At 48.4% G+C, this 18,769-nt stretch overlaps 1 protein-coding gene across 1 annotated transcript in view; it reads left to right on the forward strand.

Annotated features, from left to right (window-relative positions):
- The window catches only part of Slc28a1 (solute carrier family 28 member 1), a 49,721-nt gene that overhangs the window by 19,180 nt on the left and 11,772 nt on the right, over nucleotides 1–18,769 (forward strand). The window contains exons 9-11 of the mRNA XM_036166621.1: nucleotides 6,704–6,784; nucleotides 9,754–9,834; nucleotides 13,881–14,006. Of these exons, the coding sequence (XP_036022514.1) occupies nucleotides 6,704–6,784; nucleotides 9,754–9,834; nucleotides 13,881–14,006 (288 nt within the window). The remainder of the gene's footprint in view (nucleotides 1–6,703; nucleotides 6,785–9,753; nucleotides 9,835–13,880; nucleotides 14,007–18,769) is intronic.

Consider the following 18,769-nt stretch of genomic DNA (forward strand, 5'->3'; position numbering starts at 1 on the left):
CCATCTCCCTTCTAGTAACTTTCCACCCAATCCCCCTGTACCCCCCTCCTCACATCCCCAGTTCCTGCTTTCTTGCTGGGTCTGGCTAACCCAAGATTACACTCCCTCTGCCTTTCACAATGGATGGCTCCAGCCTCTGGCTCAGGCCCCACCTACTCAGCTAAGAATTGTTCTTCAACTGCTCCCCCTGAGGAGCCCCTAAGGTGAAAGAGACTTTTTTTTTTTAATCTCCCCTGAGTTTGAGGGTATCTGCCTGAGGCAGACTCTAATCCCCTCAGGTAAACCGTACTATTTTCAGAGAAGCAGTGGGAAGAGAGCCAGGACTGAGTGGGAAGGGTTGAGAGAAAGACGTGGGATGGCCGAGGAAAGGCAGCCAGTTTGAACAGGTTTGATTTCCAGGCAGGATAAAGTTTGTTCCAAGGGTGTGGTACAGTGGAGACTCTGGAGCAATGGTCCTCAGAGTACGGGATGCTATGGTAGAAGACAGGGGGGAGTGCTCTAGAGCGCTCTTGCATAAGGGGAGCAGACTTCATTCATGAGGGCTATACTCATGACCCAATCTACACTCGTGACCCAATCACCTCCTTGGCCCTTTTCATCCTGAATCCTGGCTTTGGTTTTATCATGTGAATTGGGGAGACTCAGCCTATTGCAGGGACACAGAGAAGCAAACTTTCCCCAGGGCAAATGCCTCAGCCCTGCAGGACTTTGGCAACCTTCCTGGCAGCTAGGTTTCTGCCCATTCTCAATTGTGTGACCTTGGAAGGCAGCCCACACCTCAGAGCCTCGGTGTAGACGTTGGTCAGGTAGAGATGGTCACCACCATCTCAATTGCTTTGAGGGTCAATGAGCCACCATATATCAATGGACAGCTGGCTCATAGTAGAACTTCCCACCAGGACACAGCAGGAGCTATGTCCTTCCTTCATCCTTCCTCAGTACGGGTGTTACCCACTCTGCGCCTGCCATCCTAGGCACTGTTGGTCCAAAGGTGGCTTTGTGAGATCATCCTGGCCACAGGGACATTATTACATATCCTGCCTTAGAAAACTTGTGCCTACCCTCCCTCCCTCCCCTTCCCCTCCCTTCCCTCCCCTCCCCTTCCCCTCCCTTCCCTCCCCTCCCCTCCCTTCCCTTCCCTCCCCTCCCCTCCCTTCCCTCCCCTCCCCTCCCCTCCCCTCCCTTCCCTCCCTTCCCCTTCCCTTCCCTTTGTGCTTTTCTTCTATTATTTCTGGTGCAGGGGTGGGGGGTGGGGTGGGGCTGCTTGGCCTCCAACCAGGGCCTCAAACACTAGGCAAATGCTTCATCACTAAGCTACCCAACAGCCACCCCCTCTCCTCTCCCAATTCCCTCCCTCCATCGCCATTCACCACGTCATCCCAAAACGCAGCTTCCCCGTCACCGACAGTCCTCATCTGCACTTAGAACAAGCCTTCTGACACCCGCTCTGCCAATCCTGGACGTGTTTTCCTGGCTTGAGCCTGGGGCTGTAGCCAGCCGGTTGCCCTGGAGCCCCTCACATGGTCAATCACCCCAGCTGACTAGATAGTACACAGCTCTGGCTTCTGGGAGAGCAGAATGATGTCACCACCCTGGGCCGTGGATAGTTCCAGCTCCTTGCATTGATAAGGAGAAGCCATAGGGCAGGGATAGGGTTTCTGAACCAGTACCTAAGTTACCTGCTGTGTGACATCCCTAGCAGCAGGCATGCCCCAGTGGTAGTGGCGGAATGGAACAAGTCCAGAGAAGGCCAGGGATGTTGGTTGGGGGAGGGGAGGGGAACCTTCAGCCAGACCCTCTCTCATCCCCAGCCGGGCTTCGAGGAGAGCAGATCTTTGCTGCCACCTATGACTATCTGCTTGTTTTGAGAGAGAGTGCAAGACTCTCCCTTTTCAAAACACAAATCACCAGCTCCTGCTCTCCAGCCTTCCCTGCCAGCCTGGCCTCTGGGAAATGCTGTCTGTGCTAGCCATCCCTGAGCCTCTCGTCCCTTCCCAGTGTTACCTGGCTCCTGGTCTGTGTCCACACCCTCTCTCTCTGACACTGCTCACACCTACCTGGGGCTTACTTGCTAGATCCAGTCCATCTCAAGCCGCATCTTGCCAGAGTGCTGGGGCCTCCTTGTAGTGACTGGCCATGCCTGCTTTTGGCCACTCTAACTCAGGTTCCTTCTGGATGCTTTCATTTCCTCTCACCTTAGCGATGCAGACTCCAGGGTCCTGCTCTGCACACTTGAGCAGTTCTGTGAGTGGCTTTTGTTCTGATGCTTCGGCTGGACCTCATCATCCTTTTCTCTTTTAAAATAACTTTTAATTGATTAATTGATTGTGTGGGCAGGGGTGGGGGCACATATGTATGTGTGTGTGTGTGTGTGTGTGTGTGTGTGTGTGTGTGTGTATGCCACATGTGTATATGGAAGTCAGAGGACAACTTACGACGGTCAGTTCACTCCTTCCATGATGTGACTTTCCAGGGTAGATCTCAGGTTATCAGGCTTGATGGCAAGCCTTTGCTTGCTCAGCCATCTTGAAGGCCTCAGCTGCATTTCTTTCAGATCAATTCCCAAATCCAGTCCTGTAGCAGGCTTTTTCTTTTGGACCACCAACCAGCTTCCAAATCATGACACGGAGACTTCTTATTAGTTGTGAATGCTCAGCCTTAGCTTAGCTCATTTCTAGCTAGCTTTTTTTTTTTTAAGCTGAGGATCGAACCCAGGGTCTTGCGCTTGCTAGGCAAGTGCTCTACCACTGAGCTAAATCCCCAACCCCTAGCTAGCTCTTTTAACTTAACCTATTTCTCTCTGTGTTTTGCCTCCTGGCTTTTTACCTTTTCCTTTTGTATATCTTACTTTCCTGCTGGCTCTATGTCTGGCTGGCAGCTGCCTGGCTTCCAGCCCCAGGCATCTCCCTCATTCTCTCCTCTTTTCTTCCTCTTGTTCTTCTTTCTGGAGTCTTCCTCTTATTTATTCTCTGCCCGCCAGCCCTGCCTATCCCTCTCCTGCCTAGCTATTGGCCATTCAGCTCTTTATTAGACCAATCAGGTGCCTTAGGCAGGCAAGGTGAAACAAATGCAACACATCTTTACATAGTTAAATACATCCTTACATCGTTAAACAAATGTAACACATCCTTACATCTTTAAACAAATGTAACACACCTTTCCACAACATAAACAAATGTAACACATCTTTGCCTAGTTAAAGTACTATTCCACAGCACAGTCCCCATCCAGTATTACTGCTAGTGCACTGGATGCTTTTATCTAGTGGGATATTCCACTTGGAGATTCTGTGGACCTCTCAAACCCACCAAGTTCAAAACTAAATTGATGAGCCCCAGCTCTCCTCTGTCTTTGTACCCTCCTTGAAAAATGTCTGCCATTAGAGATGTTACAGGAACTTGGGCCAGGGACTGAGTGTGTGGCAGAGCCTGCATAAAGCCCTGGGCTGGATCCTCAGCACCCATAAAAGAAAAAGGAACAAAAAGAAAATAGAAACAGATGGGAAATTCAGAAATTAAAAAGAAAACAAAATTCCTGATGGCCCTGGCTTTTTTGGGAGTAGTGCCTTTTACTATTTTTTCCCCCTTTTAAAAAGAGGTATTCAGTGTGTGTATGGCTGGGTGGGTAGCTGTGTGGGAGCAGGTACACACATGCCAGAGTACCAGTGTTGAAGTCAGAAAACCATGTGTTGATTCTCCCTTCTACCAGTGGGTCCCAGGGACCCAACTCATGTGGCCAGGCTTTGTGACAAGTCTTGTTAGAGGGCCCAGCCTTAATATTATACATCCCAGGGGCTCAGGAGAGGGAACTACTAACGGCGAGGACTATTTTCAGGAAATAGAATCTCAGCACACTGAGCTCTATAGTCCACTTGCTTTAATTCCTCTGACATAATATCCTGTATACGCAGCTTCACTTCTGTTCTCGTGCCTAGCTCCTTTCTTGCCTGATTTCTCTCTATACTTATCTATTGATCCCTCTAAGTTCTATCTTAATTCTCTTGTCTTGATTCTGCCTCACCTAGGGCCTTTTCACCTTGTTCTTACCCAGCTAGGACTTCCCTATCTGGCCCTTCCTCATCTTTCATCTCGTTCCTCTAGTACTCTCTTCTAGTCCTTCAATCTAGTTCTTCCCCATCTCAGTTTGTTCCTCTCAAGGTCTTACCTATCTAGTTCTTCCATTCTCTTTTCTCTTCTCTGTCCCTTGTGCCCTGGAAGTCCTGGTATATAAAGCCAGGCTTCCAGGGTCAAACAGAGGGGTGATAAGAATCACATTGAGAGGCAATAACTGTTAATTATCATTTGCAAAGGGAAGTGACCAATGGGGAAATGAATTAACTAAAGGTTAAATTTGGGTAATATCTAAGAAGAGGGATCTTATGTGCTCAACTATAGTCTTAAACGTGATTAGTAGAAAATGTTAAGAATCTATAAGTTGCTAGGTCAATGGGAGAAAATAAAACTGTCTTCTTTTTTCCTGTGGCTCCTATCTGTCCAAGCTATCTGCTGTTTTTCTGCAGAGTGGGGGAAAGTGTGCTCAGTCGCTAGGCAACCTGTGTACAGCTAGATGCCTCTGGTGGTAGTTAAAGGGAGATCTGGAACTAGAGGTAAGATTTGGGAAAGGAGGAAGTTAAGCTTAATTGGCACATCCTTCAGGCCTTCTCAAACAGGTAGCCTGGATGCTTAAGTCTGTTCTTAGAGAGTACAGAGGTATCTCTGCTAAGGTACTTTCCTCCGTCTGGGGATGGATCTGGCCGGATGCTGCCAATGATGATAATTACAGGGAGTCTTGAACTGGGGTTCTGGCTGAGCATAGCTGTTAGTGCACAATGTTATCTAAATATTCCTAGAAGTGGTTAGGTAAGGAGTTAGAGGTCTATAAAGTTAGTAAGTCTGTAAGAAAGGAGGGTCCAAGCTGAATTGTGTAAAGCTATTACTTAACATCCACCTGACCTAGGTGGTGTCTCCTTGTGGAATTTACCTTAAATCAGGAGACTTTCATGTGGACTGTTATTACTGCTAGTCCTTGAAAGTGGCTAAGGGAGATATCTGATTTCAGAGGAAGCTTTTCCTGAGGCTGTTCTCCAAATACCTTGAATGTGTATGTCCAGAGAGTCCACACTGTTAGCCCTTCTAGGGGAAAAGTCAATTGGGAAAATTATGAAGGCACACATGATTTTCATAACAGAATACAGCTGATATATAACAAGCCAAGTAACACCAAAAGCTCCTTGGAATTTGGCTTCCTGTGGAGGAATTCCTTGATCCCTCCAGGTAGTGACTTTGCCATAACCAGCTGAGTTCTTATGATGATATATTCCTGTGGCCTGCAGCAGACAAGCACCCTTGCCTGCTGAGCCAGCTTGCTGGCTCCTTTTCATGTTTTAATATTCCACTTTTTGTTTTGTTTCGTTTTTCGAGACAGGGTTTCTTTGTGCAGCCTTGGCTGTCCTGGAACTAGCTCTGTAGACCAGGCTGGCCTCGAACTCAGAGATTTGTCAGCCTCTTCCTCCTGAGTGCTGGGATTAAAGGCATGCACCACCACAGAAACTTTCCCACTTTTTAGTGAGAGAGAATTACCATGTTATTAGCAACTCTGTAGGACTTTTGAACTATTTGAAAATGAAATACATGGATAAGAAATATGCCAATGGGAAGCAGGACCTAAGAGGCACATGTCCCCCCAGCCTGGACCTCAGCCACTTACTTTCAGATGTCCATTGTCACTGGTCACTTGCAAACCCTTTGGATGATGTCCCATGTCCACACAAACTTCTTGCCTTTCCCTCATGTACACATTAGATACCAACTGTAAGCCTCTCCTTTTCTCATTTAAAAGCCTGGTTTTTGTTTTTTAAGACAGGGTTTCTCTGTGCAGCCCTGGCTGTCCTGGAACTTGCTTTGACGACCAAGCTGGCCTTGAACTCACAGTGATCCTCCTGCCCCTACCTCCCAGCACTGGGTTTAAAGGCGTGTGCCACCACAACCAGCTTGGTAGCCTGCCTTGAGAATCCTCTCACCAGTTCCCACAGGGAGCTTTTGCTTACTCCCCTATTCTCTCGTTTTATTTTTAGCAGGAGCGTTGAGGGAGTGAGAAGGGCGTAGGAAAAGGGTATACACTCAAAACATGTGTGTAAGCTTCTCCAGAGGCTCCAGGAGATTTTGTGTTCTCATTTCCTGACATTTAGCTCACTGTATGTGGCCATGCTGTGGGCTACTAAATCAGCCCTCTGTCCAAAGACGTACAAGTTCTGCTACCACAAATGAGCCGGAGTTGGGGCTGGGAGATGGGCTCGGCAGTGAACAGCAGGCACTGTTCTTGCAGAAGACCCTGTGCCAGGCATTTCACAACCATCTCTAGCCCCGGGGCATCTGATGCCCTCTTTGGGCTTCTGCAGGCACCTGCCTGCATGTGCGCATACCATGTCCCTCCATCTATGTATAATTAAAACAATAAAATAAATCTTTAAAGCCACAATGAGGACAGTTCCCTCACTCTAGCCCTGAGTGTAGGGGACCCAATCAAGGCAGAGCCATAGACCAGAATTGAGCTTATGAAGAAGCAGACGAGTGCCAGACCTGAGCCTGCTCCTTTTACCCTTCACGACAATCCTAAGAAACAGGAGGAAAAGGCAGAGCCTCCCCCTACCCCCAGCCCAGCCCTGGCCCGCACTTCTAACCTGAGATCCTCTGTTTCCCGGCAGGTTCTGCCCATCATTGTCTTCTTCAGCTGTGTTATGTCGGTTCTGTACTATCTGGGCCTCATGCAGTGGGTGATCTTGAAGGTGAGTCCTCAGGCCTGTGCTGGGGTCTTCAGAGTCACCAGCTCTCAGGTTCACGCCCTCTAGAGTCCTGTCATCCCAGGATGCCTGGCCTTAGCGTCTAGACTCTCCCAGAATCCCATGACTCAAGGTCTACCTCCCTGCCCTAAAATTCCTTACTTTCTGGATCCATGCCTTCCCAGAATCCTCTGCTCCCAGGGTCCATACCCTCCCAGAGTCTCTTGTTCCTCAAGGCCATGCCTTCCCAGAATCCACTGCTCCCACACTTCACATTCTCTCCGAATCTATTGCTAATCAAACATCCCTTCAGAAGGTCTCCTGTCCCAATACTAGGGGGAAAATGGCATCAAAATTCAATGCAGTCTTTACGGGAGGAGGGTTGGGGTTCTATGAGGCAACACAAGCTTTAGGAGAAAAATTATACCAAAATGATCCTGAGAGATTATAACATCAGGCCACGCTGGCCAGACTTAGCTAATATAAATGTGCTTACTTAAAAAAAAAAAAAAAAAAAAAAATTACATTTATTTATTTGTTTATTGTGTGTGTGCACATGCACACATGTCAGGACGCACATGTGGAGGTCTGAAGACACATTGCAGGAGTTGGTTTTCTCCTTCTGGAATGTGGGACCTGGGGCTCAAACTCAGGTTGGTAGGTTTGGCAGCAAGCACCTTTACCTGCTGAGCCATCCTGGCAGCCCAAATGTGCTTAGGTTTGTGAAATCTTCTGCATAACATTAGGACGTCGGAAATAGCATTGTACAGCACTCAACAGCATCAGACCTGGCAAAAGATTCTGAGGATTTAGCCAGCAGAGTTCAGAATAAATCAGCACCTTTTGATGGCAGCAAGAATAAAAAGTGACCCATGGTTATGTCAAGAGCACACCCGGCAGAGGGAGAGGACTCTCCCTGGATCTGGAGAACCTGTCCAACCATGGCCTTGGACAAGCATAGGCCGCAGATTGCAAGGGCTTGAATCCACAGCCGACATGGCAGGGCTGGAGGGACAGAGAATGATAGGCCTGGACAAGAGGAAGGGAGGAGGGAAGGCTATTTCCAAACGCTTATGAAGAGAGGCTGAACAAGGGCAGGCTGAGAGGCGGCAGCAGTGCAGAAACATTCCAGGGAGGAACTTTCTAGAACAATGTGTCCCAAGCCCTTTCCACTGAACTCTAGACCCTGGCATGCTACCAGATGTTACTTGGAAACGGAAGTCCCCAGTGAAGCAGCTGAGGGGACTAGGCCAGATATTACGGTAAAAAAAAATTAATTTTGGGGGTTGAGGATTTAGCTCAGTGGTAGAGCACTTACTTGCCTAGCAAGTGCAAGGCCCTGGGTTCGATCCTCTGCTCAAAAAAGAAAAAAGAAAAAAATTTAATTTTTTAAAAAAGATTTATTTATTTATTATGTACACAGAAGAGGGCGCCAGATCTCATTACAGATGGTTGTGAGCCACCATGTGGGTACTGGGAATTGAACTCAGGACCTCTGGAAGAGCAGTCAGTGCTCTTAACCTCTGAGCCATCTCTCCAGCCTTTTTTTTTTTTTTTTTTTCTTTTGAGACAGGGTTTCTCTGTGTAGCTTTGCACCTTTCCTGGAGCTCGCTTTGGAGACCAGGCTGGTCTCGAACTCACAGGGATCCGCCTGCCTCTGCCTCTTGAGTGGTGCAATTAAAAATGTGTGCCACCAAGCCCCGCTGACAGTTTGTTTTTAATCACTTATCTGGAACTGGAAAGGTGGCTCAGCAGCTAGGAATACCTACTGTTCTTGCTGAGACTCTCGTTGGGTTTCCCGTAACTCCAGTTACAGGGGATCTGATACCTTTTACTCCAAGCTGCAGGTACCCGTACACACATACACATAAAACAGAAAATCCATATAGATAATATATATACAAACTTTATTTTGTGTGTATGTATGTGTGTTTTGTTTTGAGACAGGGTTTCTCTGTGTAGCTTTACGCCTTTCCTGGAACTCACTTGGTAGACCAGACTGGCCTCGAACTCACAGAGATCCGCCTGGCTCTGCCTCCCGAGTGCTGGGATTAAAGGCGAGCGCCACCACCGCCCGGCTGTATGTATGTATGTATGTATGTATGTATGTATGTATGTATGCCACAGTCTTGTGTAGCAGTCAGAGGACAGCTTGCAGAAGTCGGTTCTCTCTTTCCACTGTGTGGGCCCTGGGGATCAGATTAGGTCACCAGGCTTTGTGGCAAATGCCTTTACCTGATGAGCTAGTTGGCTGACCCTCCACCTGATTTTCTGAGATGAGATCTCTCACTGAACCTGGAGCTCACTGATTTGGCTAGACTGACTGGCCAGCAATTCCCAGGGATCCCCTGTCTCCATTTCACCAGCACTGGGATTACAGGTACATGCTTTTTACACCGGTGCTGGGAGTCTGTACATGACAGAGTGAGCCATCACCTCCGCGGGGGCCCCCCCCCCCCCCCCCGCCCCATCACTTCTTAACACTCCCCCAGTGCTAATGAAATTTCAACGTGAGTCTTGGAGAGGCCGTTCAAACTACAGCAGGGCCCTGGGCTGGAAAGAAGACTTCTAAGGTACCTTCACCCTGTAGTGCGAATTCTAATTGGTCTTAATAATAAAAACCCACAGTCAGATATCAAGGGTGAAAGTTGAAAGAACAGAGAAGCAGAGCAGCCAGCCACTAGAAAGACTGCTTGCCTGTAGGAATCCTCAGACTGCAAGGGGCTGAGCTGTCTCCTCCCACCTTATCACTTCGGCCCAGCCATGTCACTTCCTGTTTCCTCCTCCCAAGTGCTGGGATGAAAGGTGTGTGCCACCACTGCCTGCCCACTAGTGGCTAGCTCCACACTCTGATCTCCAGGCAGCTTTACTTGTGAGAGCACAAACAAAATATCACCACATCACTCCTCAACTCTTTCTGAGTCTGGGCTTGCTAATGCCACTCATGAGCACTTTTTTTTTTTTTTTCCTTCCAGATTGCCTGGCTGATGCAAGTCACCATGGGCACCACAGCCACTGAGACCCTGAGTGTGGCCGGAAACATCTTTGTGAGCCAGGTGGGTACTGCATCTACCCAAAACAGACTGGAATCGGGAGCAGGGATCCAATTTAATTCGAGGGAGAGCCCTGTGAACCTGTCCCCAGGGTCATCGAAGGCGGGCGGCTGCCCAGGGATGCTCAGTTTGGTGGCTGCATGCCAGGCCTGTGTCATGCCAAACCCAGACGTGGCCTGTTTGACACCTCTCCCACTACAGCCTAGGCTGTTGTCATCAGCTTAGAGACTCATAGGTATTAGATAGGGAAACTGAGGCCAGGAAGGTGTGAATGGTTTGGCCAAGACCCTCCAGGGGTAAGTGAAGACAACATTTAGGTTTGTTTGATTTCTAAGCTTCTTTCCACTGTATTATTTGTCTCGGCTTTCTTCTGTCTGAAATGTATTTTTCAAAATAACTATGGCTCTGAAGGCACTGGGCTTCTCGAGTCTCTTCAGGCCTTCCCGAAAAGGAAACTGTGCAAGTCAGGGAGTCCCTAAGAGACGATGCCCTTGTCAAGTGATTTCTTATTTCACTGGGTAGTTTAGAAGTTTTTTAGAAAATATCAGCCTATTTTTTGTTATGGTGCAAGCATGCTAATTTTATAGTTTGTATGCTTGGTGTTCTAGACAGATATGGTTGCAGATAAGTTGTTCCCAAAATAACCCCCCTCTGTCTCTGTCTGTCTGTCTGTCTGTCTGTATTTCACCCCGCTCCCTCTCTCTTGGCTTTTGTTTATTTTGTTTTGTTTTTCCTCTGTGTAGCCTTGGCTGTCTTGGAACTCACTCTGTAGACCAGGCTGGCCTCAAACTCAGAGATCCACCTGTCCCTGCCTCCTGAGTGCTGGGAGTAAAGGCCTTCAGCTACTGATCCTTTTGCCTCTACCTTTTTTTTTTTTTTTTTTTTTTTTTAATTTTAAGTAAAAGCAGTAAGTTTAATTAGTTAAAAACAAGTTTCTGGGTGGAGGTTTAGCATAAGATCACGTCTAGAAGCCAAGAACTGAACATGTGGGAGAAGCACACCAGATGTTCCCTGTACATATCCCAAGGTACCTTCAACTACTGAGCACGGCATCCTCTGTACAGCACCAGGTCAACTTCTAGCCAGTGTTGATACCTTAGAGATCAGCAGGGCGTGGAGTCCCCATCCATTCCTGCCCTAGAGGCACCTCCAGATCAGAGCAACCTGAGGTGCATGCCACACTGGAAGCCCAGGAGTGCCTCTACCTCTTGAGTGTTTGAATCACAGACGTGAACCACCACCTAAATCTCTTTAGGATGTTAAAACTGAGGCCCAAGAAGAGGAGGACCCCAAACTACAGAACGCTTTAGGAAAGCTTAAAGACACAGCCTGTTTCTGCTGAGAAAAGAACAGCAGCAGTGGGCGTAACTGGCTGCCATAAAAAGCTCCCAACGTATGTTAGTGTGTCTACGTTGTTGGTCCAATCTCCCTAGACCCCTGGCTCTTTGCCTCATTTCCATTAAAGCAGGGATGGAGTAAGAGTGTTAAAGGTTTGCTGACACCATTTCAGTCTATAGTCATGGCAGGCCTGGCCCACTACACAGTCCACACTCCCTCCCCAAGGTTTTATGGTAGCCTCGTGGCTGTCAATGCTTTTATGTGTCCTGATCTGGAGCCCCAAGCCCATTCTTCCTCCCTGAACTCTGGACTGGTGGTCTGACAGTTTCTTACCCCTGTGAGTCAATAATAACTCAGAGATGTCTCAAATTCACCAAACCGGACCTAGAGTCCCTCCCTTGGCACAGCTGCATCTTCTTAAGACTCCTAGAAAGCAATAACATCTTCCATGGGTTATTCAGACAACTCAGAGAGCAATCTTGCTTCCTCTGCTTCCCTTACTCTGCTCTACCCCTGCATCCTGCCAGGAGCCAAGTCCTTCAGCTCCGCCCCTGCATCCATCCATCCCTGGTCCTGCCCTTCTTCCTTGCTGGGAGCCATGCTACCAGTCTCCTGGACCACTGCCATCACTACCTGTTCTCCCCACTTCCATCCTCACTCCTACCATCCATCTTTAGACTTACAGCTGAGTGACCTGTCAAAAACATGTACGAGGAGCTGGGGGTGTGACTCAGTGGTAGAATGTGTGCTGAACATGGGCAAAACCCTAGAGGTTCTATCCTAGTCACACACACACACACACACACACACACACACACACACACACATGTAGTATGAATCTTAAAGAGTCTTATTAATAAAATCAAACCCGAGGCCAGTTATTGGGGTGAATGCTGGAAGATCAGAGAAGCAGAACAAGCCACAGCTATCTCACCTTGCTAGTTCCTCAGGTGATTCTGTTTCCTCAGGATGCAAGCTTCTGAATCCTCATCCCAATGGCTCTCAGCTTAACTGTGCTCGAAAGCCTGAATGCTTAACCAGCCGAATGCTTTACTCACTACACGCTTTTTTCTCCTTAGTTCCTGGTCCTCACGCCTTATATACCTTTTTCTTTCTGCCCCCACTCCCTGGGGTTAAAGGCGTGGGTCACCATGCTTAGCTGTTTCTAAAGAGGCCTTGAACTCAAGAGATCTGGCTAGCTCTGTCTCCCAAGTGCTGGGATTAAAGGTGTGTACCACCACCGCCCAACTTCTGTTAGGGCTTACTCTTCCCATTTTCTAGCCACCATCTCTGGCTCTGTTCTAGTGGCTGTCTGTTCTCTGACCCCAGATATGTTTATTTCGGGGAACACACAATATTTTAGGGAACACAATACCCAACACACACACACACACACACACACACACACACACACACACACACACACACACCACCTCATGCCATGCCCTACCCAAACAAGTGAACTTCTTCCCCCAGAGCCCATCTGCCCTCTTCTGCCTCCACATCAAACTAGTCCTCACACACAGCACTCTGACAGACATGTCTTCCTCCTCAGCACTCCTCAAACTTGGCCAAGCTGTTCCTGTCCCGAGGCCTTTGCTCTGCCTGGCTGCTGAGCCACAAGTCTGTAGCAGGCCCATTCCCATCTTGGCTAGCATTAACCCAATGCTACATCCTCAAAGAGGCCTTTGCCAATATTCCCTAACCATGAGGCCTTCTCTTAAATATCTTCATAGATTCTATCACCCTCTAAAACCATAGCATGTATCTCCCTGGCTCCCTATTCTTACCTCTCTCTCCTTCCTCTTGACCTCCCTGCCTCTTCCTGCTCCCAGGAAGAGTTCTTACCCTTCAGTGTGTTGTTTACTTTTCTTGTTCCTGTGATGAAATACCAACAGCAGCACCTTAAGGAGGAAAGGGATGCTTACTTTGGCTCACATTTTAGAGGTGCAGTCTATGTTGGCAGAGACGGCCTGCCAATGGGAGTGGGAGGCAGCCTCATGACGTGTCCGCAGTCAGAAGCTGAGGGAGATGCATGCTGGTGGTGCTCAGCTAACTTTCCACTTTGTATTCACACTGTGGGATGATGCCATCCACATTCAGGGTAGGTGGGTCATCCCTCTCAGTTAGACCTCTCCGAAAGCACCCTTACAGATGCACCAAAGGTGTGTTTCCATAGTGATTCTAAACCCAGTCACCTTGACAATGAAGATCAGCCGTCATCCTCCCATCTCCCTATCCTGCAGAACAGTACCAAGATGCCAGTGAGTCTGCAGCTGCACCAGACAAATGAAGAATGGCCCAGACTTGCCCACAGGTCCCAAAGCAAATGGCCATTGCATACCCAGCTCCTTTCTTGGTGGTACCTCCTGGCCTCATCAACAGTTCAGGCTTGCTTCCCCTTCTCTGCTCCCCTGGAAAGTGAGGATCCTTTCTGTCTCAAGTTGTAGGCAGTGAGGTAACCTGGGTGTGAGGCACATGGTATGTGTCAACACAGGGAGCATTGTGAAACACAGTGTGGTGTGGTGGTCCTTCCACAGAAGTTGCGGGGACATGAGGTCCAGAGAGACCCGGGTGAATAGGAACACACTTTTCCATTTCCTCCTCTGAGATTCTTCGTCACGCACCATGACCTCCGCTTCCAGGGCGAGGTGCGTGAGAACAGTGCCCAGTCACCCCAGCTCATTGTCTGCCATCTGTCTTGTTTGTAGACTGAAGCTCCTCTGCTGATCCGGCCCTACCTGGCAGACATGACACTCTCTGAAGTTCACGTTGTCATGACTGGAGGCTACGCCACGATTGCCGGCAGCCTCCTGGGCGCCTACATCTCCTTTGGGGTAGGTAGAACCTTCCACTGCTCCCCTATGCCAAAGCCCTGAGATTGCCTTTCTGGAAGCTCCGCATAGTCACAGCAGCCATGGGGTATCCCCTCTCTGTCTCAAAGCCCAGCTTTGCCTGAGCAAGGCAGGACTGCTGGGCTGAACCACTTGCTCAGGCTTCTCACATGCTGCTGGGGCAGGTTCCTAGAACTCCCTTCACTAAGCTGTATCAGGCACTAAGCTGGGCATGCTAATATCCCCCATTTTATAGATAAGCAAATTGAGGCTCAGAGAATAAATGAATGAATGGTTAAAGCCAGGATCTGAACCCAGATCTGTCTGACTCTGAAATGTGTGCTCACTTTCATAGTCTCTGGAGATCTGCCCTATCACCCTACACACACACACACACACACACACACACACACACACACACACACGTTTTTTTAAGGGGCGAAAGCCTTAGATATCAGGGAAATAAGAAAGCCACCAGCTAACCTTACCTCACCAGCTCTGTAGCTTCCAATGCAAGCTACTTCCTGTCTACCCATGCCTTGATTGCCTTGCTGTTCTGCCCTCTCATTGGCTCTTAGCTCAGCTACCTTACTTCTTTGTCATTGTCTGTCTGTACAGACCTCCAGGTCTCTATGGTTGGTATTGGGATTAAAGGTATATGTCACCACACTTGGCCCTGTTCCCTAGTATGGCCTTAAACACACAGAGACCCTGCCTGATAAGTGATTGGATTAAGGTCGAACACACATACTTTTTTTTTTTTTTTCCCGAGACAGGGTTTCTCTGTGTAGCTTTGTACCTTTCCTGGAACTTGCTTTGGAGACCAGGCTGGCCTCGAACTCACAGAGATCCACCTGGCTCTGCCTCCCGAGTGCTGGTGTTTGCCTACCATCTGGAAAGCCCTGGGCTCATTATACCAAACTAAAATAAAAAAATAAAAGATAAATCCGTCACCACCTATAACTGCACAATCCAGAAGCCCAGGCAGGAGGACTGAAAGGTCAACACCAGCCATGGCCACATAGTGAAACCCCCTTCAAAAAAGAAAACTTAAGAAGTCTGCTGTGTTGGATGTAATGGGCCTACGCCCAGTAACACATCTGTAAATGCATCGTAAGTTGAAAGTGCGTGGAATTTGTCTAACCAGCTCCACCACAGACTACACCATCAGCACCCAGCCTTCCCCAGCCCGGCCCAATTATAGGAGCAGACCTGGATCTGGGGCTTGGCTGGCTGCTGCTATCAGTACTGCAAGAAAGCATCCCACTGTGTCTGGCTAGCCTAGGAAAGCTCACGATTCAAAATGCCAAGTGCAGTTTCTACAAAACGCTTATCGATTTAAGACCACCTTGATGTAAAAATTATTTGTTTGAGCCATTAAGTCAAAGACATCCACACCATACCGGAAGACCTTTTGTCCCTTTTATACCATCTGGCTTAAAACTCAGCTCCTTCCTTTTCTTTTTAGTCATGAGTCCAGGTCTGGCTCTGGGGACATTTTTACTCCTAGATGACAGCCTGGCTACCCCTCCTCTATAGCCTTACAGATGTGTGGAGGCTGCCACAGGGCTCCCCGGGGAAAGCCCCAGGCTGCGACCATAGTGGGGTCTGGGATAGGACATAACCGGCCTCTCCTCTTCCCTTCCTCCCCTCTCCCCTCTTCCCTTCCTCCCCTCTCCCCTTCCTTCCCTCTTCCCTGCTCTTCTCCTCCCATCCGGGCTGTGGAGAAGCTCTCTTCTGCCCCCACCTGCCCTTGGCCATCACTGCCCCGCCTCTTGCCCTGTCCCAGGGAGACTCCCAGAGTCTTTTTTTTTTTTTTTTGCTCTGTTTTTATGTGGCTGAGTTTCAAACTCAGGATCCTGTATGTGCTAGGCAAGTCATTGACCTACACTCCCAGTTCACAGATTCATTATTTATAAAAAATTTTACTATTATTGTTGGTGTCTGAGTACAGGGGCACACATGTCAAAGGCATGCGTGTGTGGGTAGGGGACACCTTTGGAAGCGGTTCTCTCCTTCTACTGTGGGCTCTGGGGGTTGAACCAAGGCTTGGTATGGCAAGTGCTCTGACCTGCTGAGCCATCTCCCTCAGTCAGTTCACAGATTTCTCTTTGTGGCTCAGCTTCCGACCCTTCGCCCACAACCTTCCTATAGCAGGTATCTGGATAGTGCCAGGACCTGTCTGTCAGAGTAGCGAGGGGCTACTGAGCACTCGCAACATGGCTGGTTTGAAAAGGGGTGTGCGGGAGGCTTTACACAGAAAAAAAAAAATTAAGATATTTTATTAAATTAGTTTATATTATTATGTGGGTGGAAGAAAAGCTTTGACGATTCATTGGGTTAATTAGAACACATTAAAAACGAGCGAGATCTCTCCTCTTTCATTCTCCCCTCAGCGTTAGAGAGCAAGCCCAGGGTCTCTATCCCAAATGCTACAAGTGCTGTACCGCTGAGCTGAGGGCCCAATTTTTTTTAATGGTGTCTCACTAAGTTACTTAGACTGGCCTGAACTGGTGACCTCCTGCCTCAGCCTCCAAACTAGCGTTACCAACTTGCTGCCCCCAGGCCTGGCTTTCTTTGCACTTAAAAAAAAGATGAGGTTCCTGGCCACAGTAAACGTGTTGGTGTTTTTCTGTGTGGTGTCGTATGTCTTACAGGGCCAGCACCTGGGAGGTAGAGGAGAAAGATCACAAGTTTGAGGTTCCCATCAGCTGCCTAGCAACTTTGAGGCTAGCCTGGGCTACTCATGACTGTATATAAAAGAATGTAGCAGGTATAAAATTATAGGTGTGGTCTTGTCAAGGTTGTATTGGACAGTGCCAGCCTTGGTCTTCTCTTTTGTCACACAGCCCCAAATGCCACTTGACTGAATCGTTCTGTAGTGACTGCCACGTACATTTCCAACCATGCTGCTGGTCCAAAGGCTCTAGAACACACACCACTTTTACTGCAAATCCAAACAAACTGGTCTCTTGGTGCAGGGGTCTCTGAATCCAAGCTGGTTCAGGGTAACATTCAGGAGTTGGTCACTCATGTTTCTTACTGAATTGTCCCCAAGTGGAACAGGGTCTGCAAGATCCTGAGTAGGCAAAGTGACTCTGTTGTTCAGTTTCCCCATCTGTAAAATGGGCAGATGTGCTGGCTGCCTAACCGCAGTAGATGGACTGAAGATGGTCAGAAAACACATGGCATGGTGCTGAAAAAGGGGTCATAGTCACATCAGAAATCCGTCCAGTGACTGGCTCCTTTATTTCTTTTCGCACTAAATACCTTCCTGAAAGGTGGTATGCCCTTGTCTTCTGTTTCCATGAGGGACCCCTGGGGAGAAGGAGCCCTGGGTAGCTGATGGAAGGCATTCTTTTTTTTTTCACTTTTTAAAATTTATTTTCTATTATCAGATTGATACAGTATAAACTCTTATCCTAATAGTGAAATGTTTCATTGAGGCTTGCCCAGTAATTGAGCAAAACCAAAACTCACTATAAACCACAGTCATCCTAGGGTCCCCCAGGCTATGTAGCCTCCCTGGGTCTGTGGGTTGCAGTCTGATTGTTCTTTGCTTTATCTCTAGAATCCACTTATGAATGAGTACATACCATGTTTGTCCTTCTGGGTTTGGGTTACCTCACTCAGGATGATATTTTCTAGTTCCATCCATTTGCCTGCAAATTTCATGCTGTCATTGTTTTTCTCTGCTGAGTAGTACTCCATTGTGTATATGTACCACATTTTCTTTTTTCTTTCCATTTTTAAAAAAGATTTATTTATTATGTGTACAATGTTCTGCCTGCATGTGTCCCTGCAGGCCAGAAGAGGGCACCAGATCTCATTACAGATGGTTGTGAGCCACCATGGTACCACATTTTCTTAATCCATTCTTCAGTTGACGGGCATCTAGGTTGTTTCCAGGTTCTGGCTATTACGAATAATGCTGCTATGAACATAGTTGAGCACATGTCCTTGTGGTATGGTTGAGCATTCCTTGGGTATATGCCTAAGAGTGGTATGGCTGGGTCTTGAGATAGATGGATTCCCATTTTTCTGAGAAACCGGATGGAAGGCATTCTTGACTGAGTTCCTGGAGACAGGGCTGGGGAAAGTGTGAAGGGGCCTCAGTAGGCTGGTGTTGGATGAAGGAGTGCCAGCCTCACGGCCTGCATGCAGGTCTCCACCTCTCCACGAAGAGCGGGAACGGCCACTGTGGCATCTGAGGCTGTGCCTGCAATGGTTCTGACACATGTCTTCCCCACTAAGATGGAAGCTTACAAACCGGGTGTTCTCTTCAAGCTGAAGAAGAGGTCAGAATCCAGGCTGGCAGACAGGAAAAGCCCACACTGGAGCTGGGCAGCCAGGGAGGAAACAAGTGAAGCCCTGAAAGTTCAAAGAGGGCACCCATGCAAACTGCCCTTTGTCCAGGAAGGAGCGGGGGGCCTGAGCCTGCCGTCTAGTGCTACTGATGGAGGAATTGGGGGCCACTGCAGATTCATTTTCTTGGTATGCGAGTGACCTTTCTGTTACCAGGACAAAGCACCCCAGAGAAATACTGAAAATGAAGATTTATCTTATTAATTATCACACCGTTGGAGGTTTCCACCCATACTCACTTTGCCCCATCGCTGTGGACTTGTGTCGAGATGGGACAACGTGGCAGAAAGGGTATGGTAGAACAATGCCTACCTCGAGCAGCCAAGGAAGCAGAGAGACAGAGAGGGAGAGTCTGGGTACGTCCCGGTGACCTACTTCTTCGGGCCAGGCTCTTCCTTCTG

Source organism: Onychomys torridus, chromosome 1, assembly GCF_903995425.1.
Source record: "Onychomys torridus chromosome 1, mOncTor1.1, whole genome shotgun sequence".
Classification (NCBI taxonomy): domain Eukaryota; kingdom Metazoa; phylum Chordata; class Mammalia; order Rodentia; family Cricetidae; genus Onychomys; species Onychomys torridus.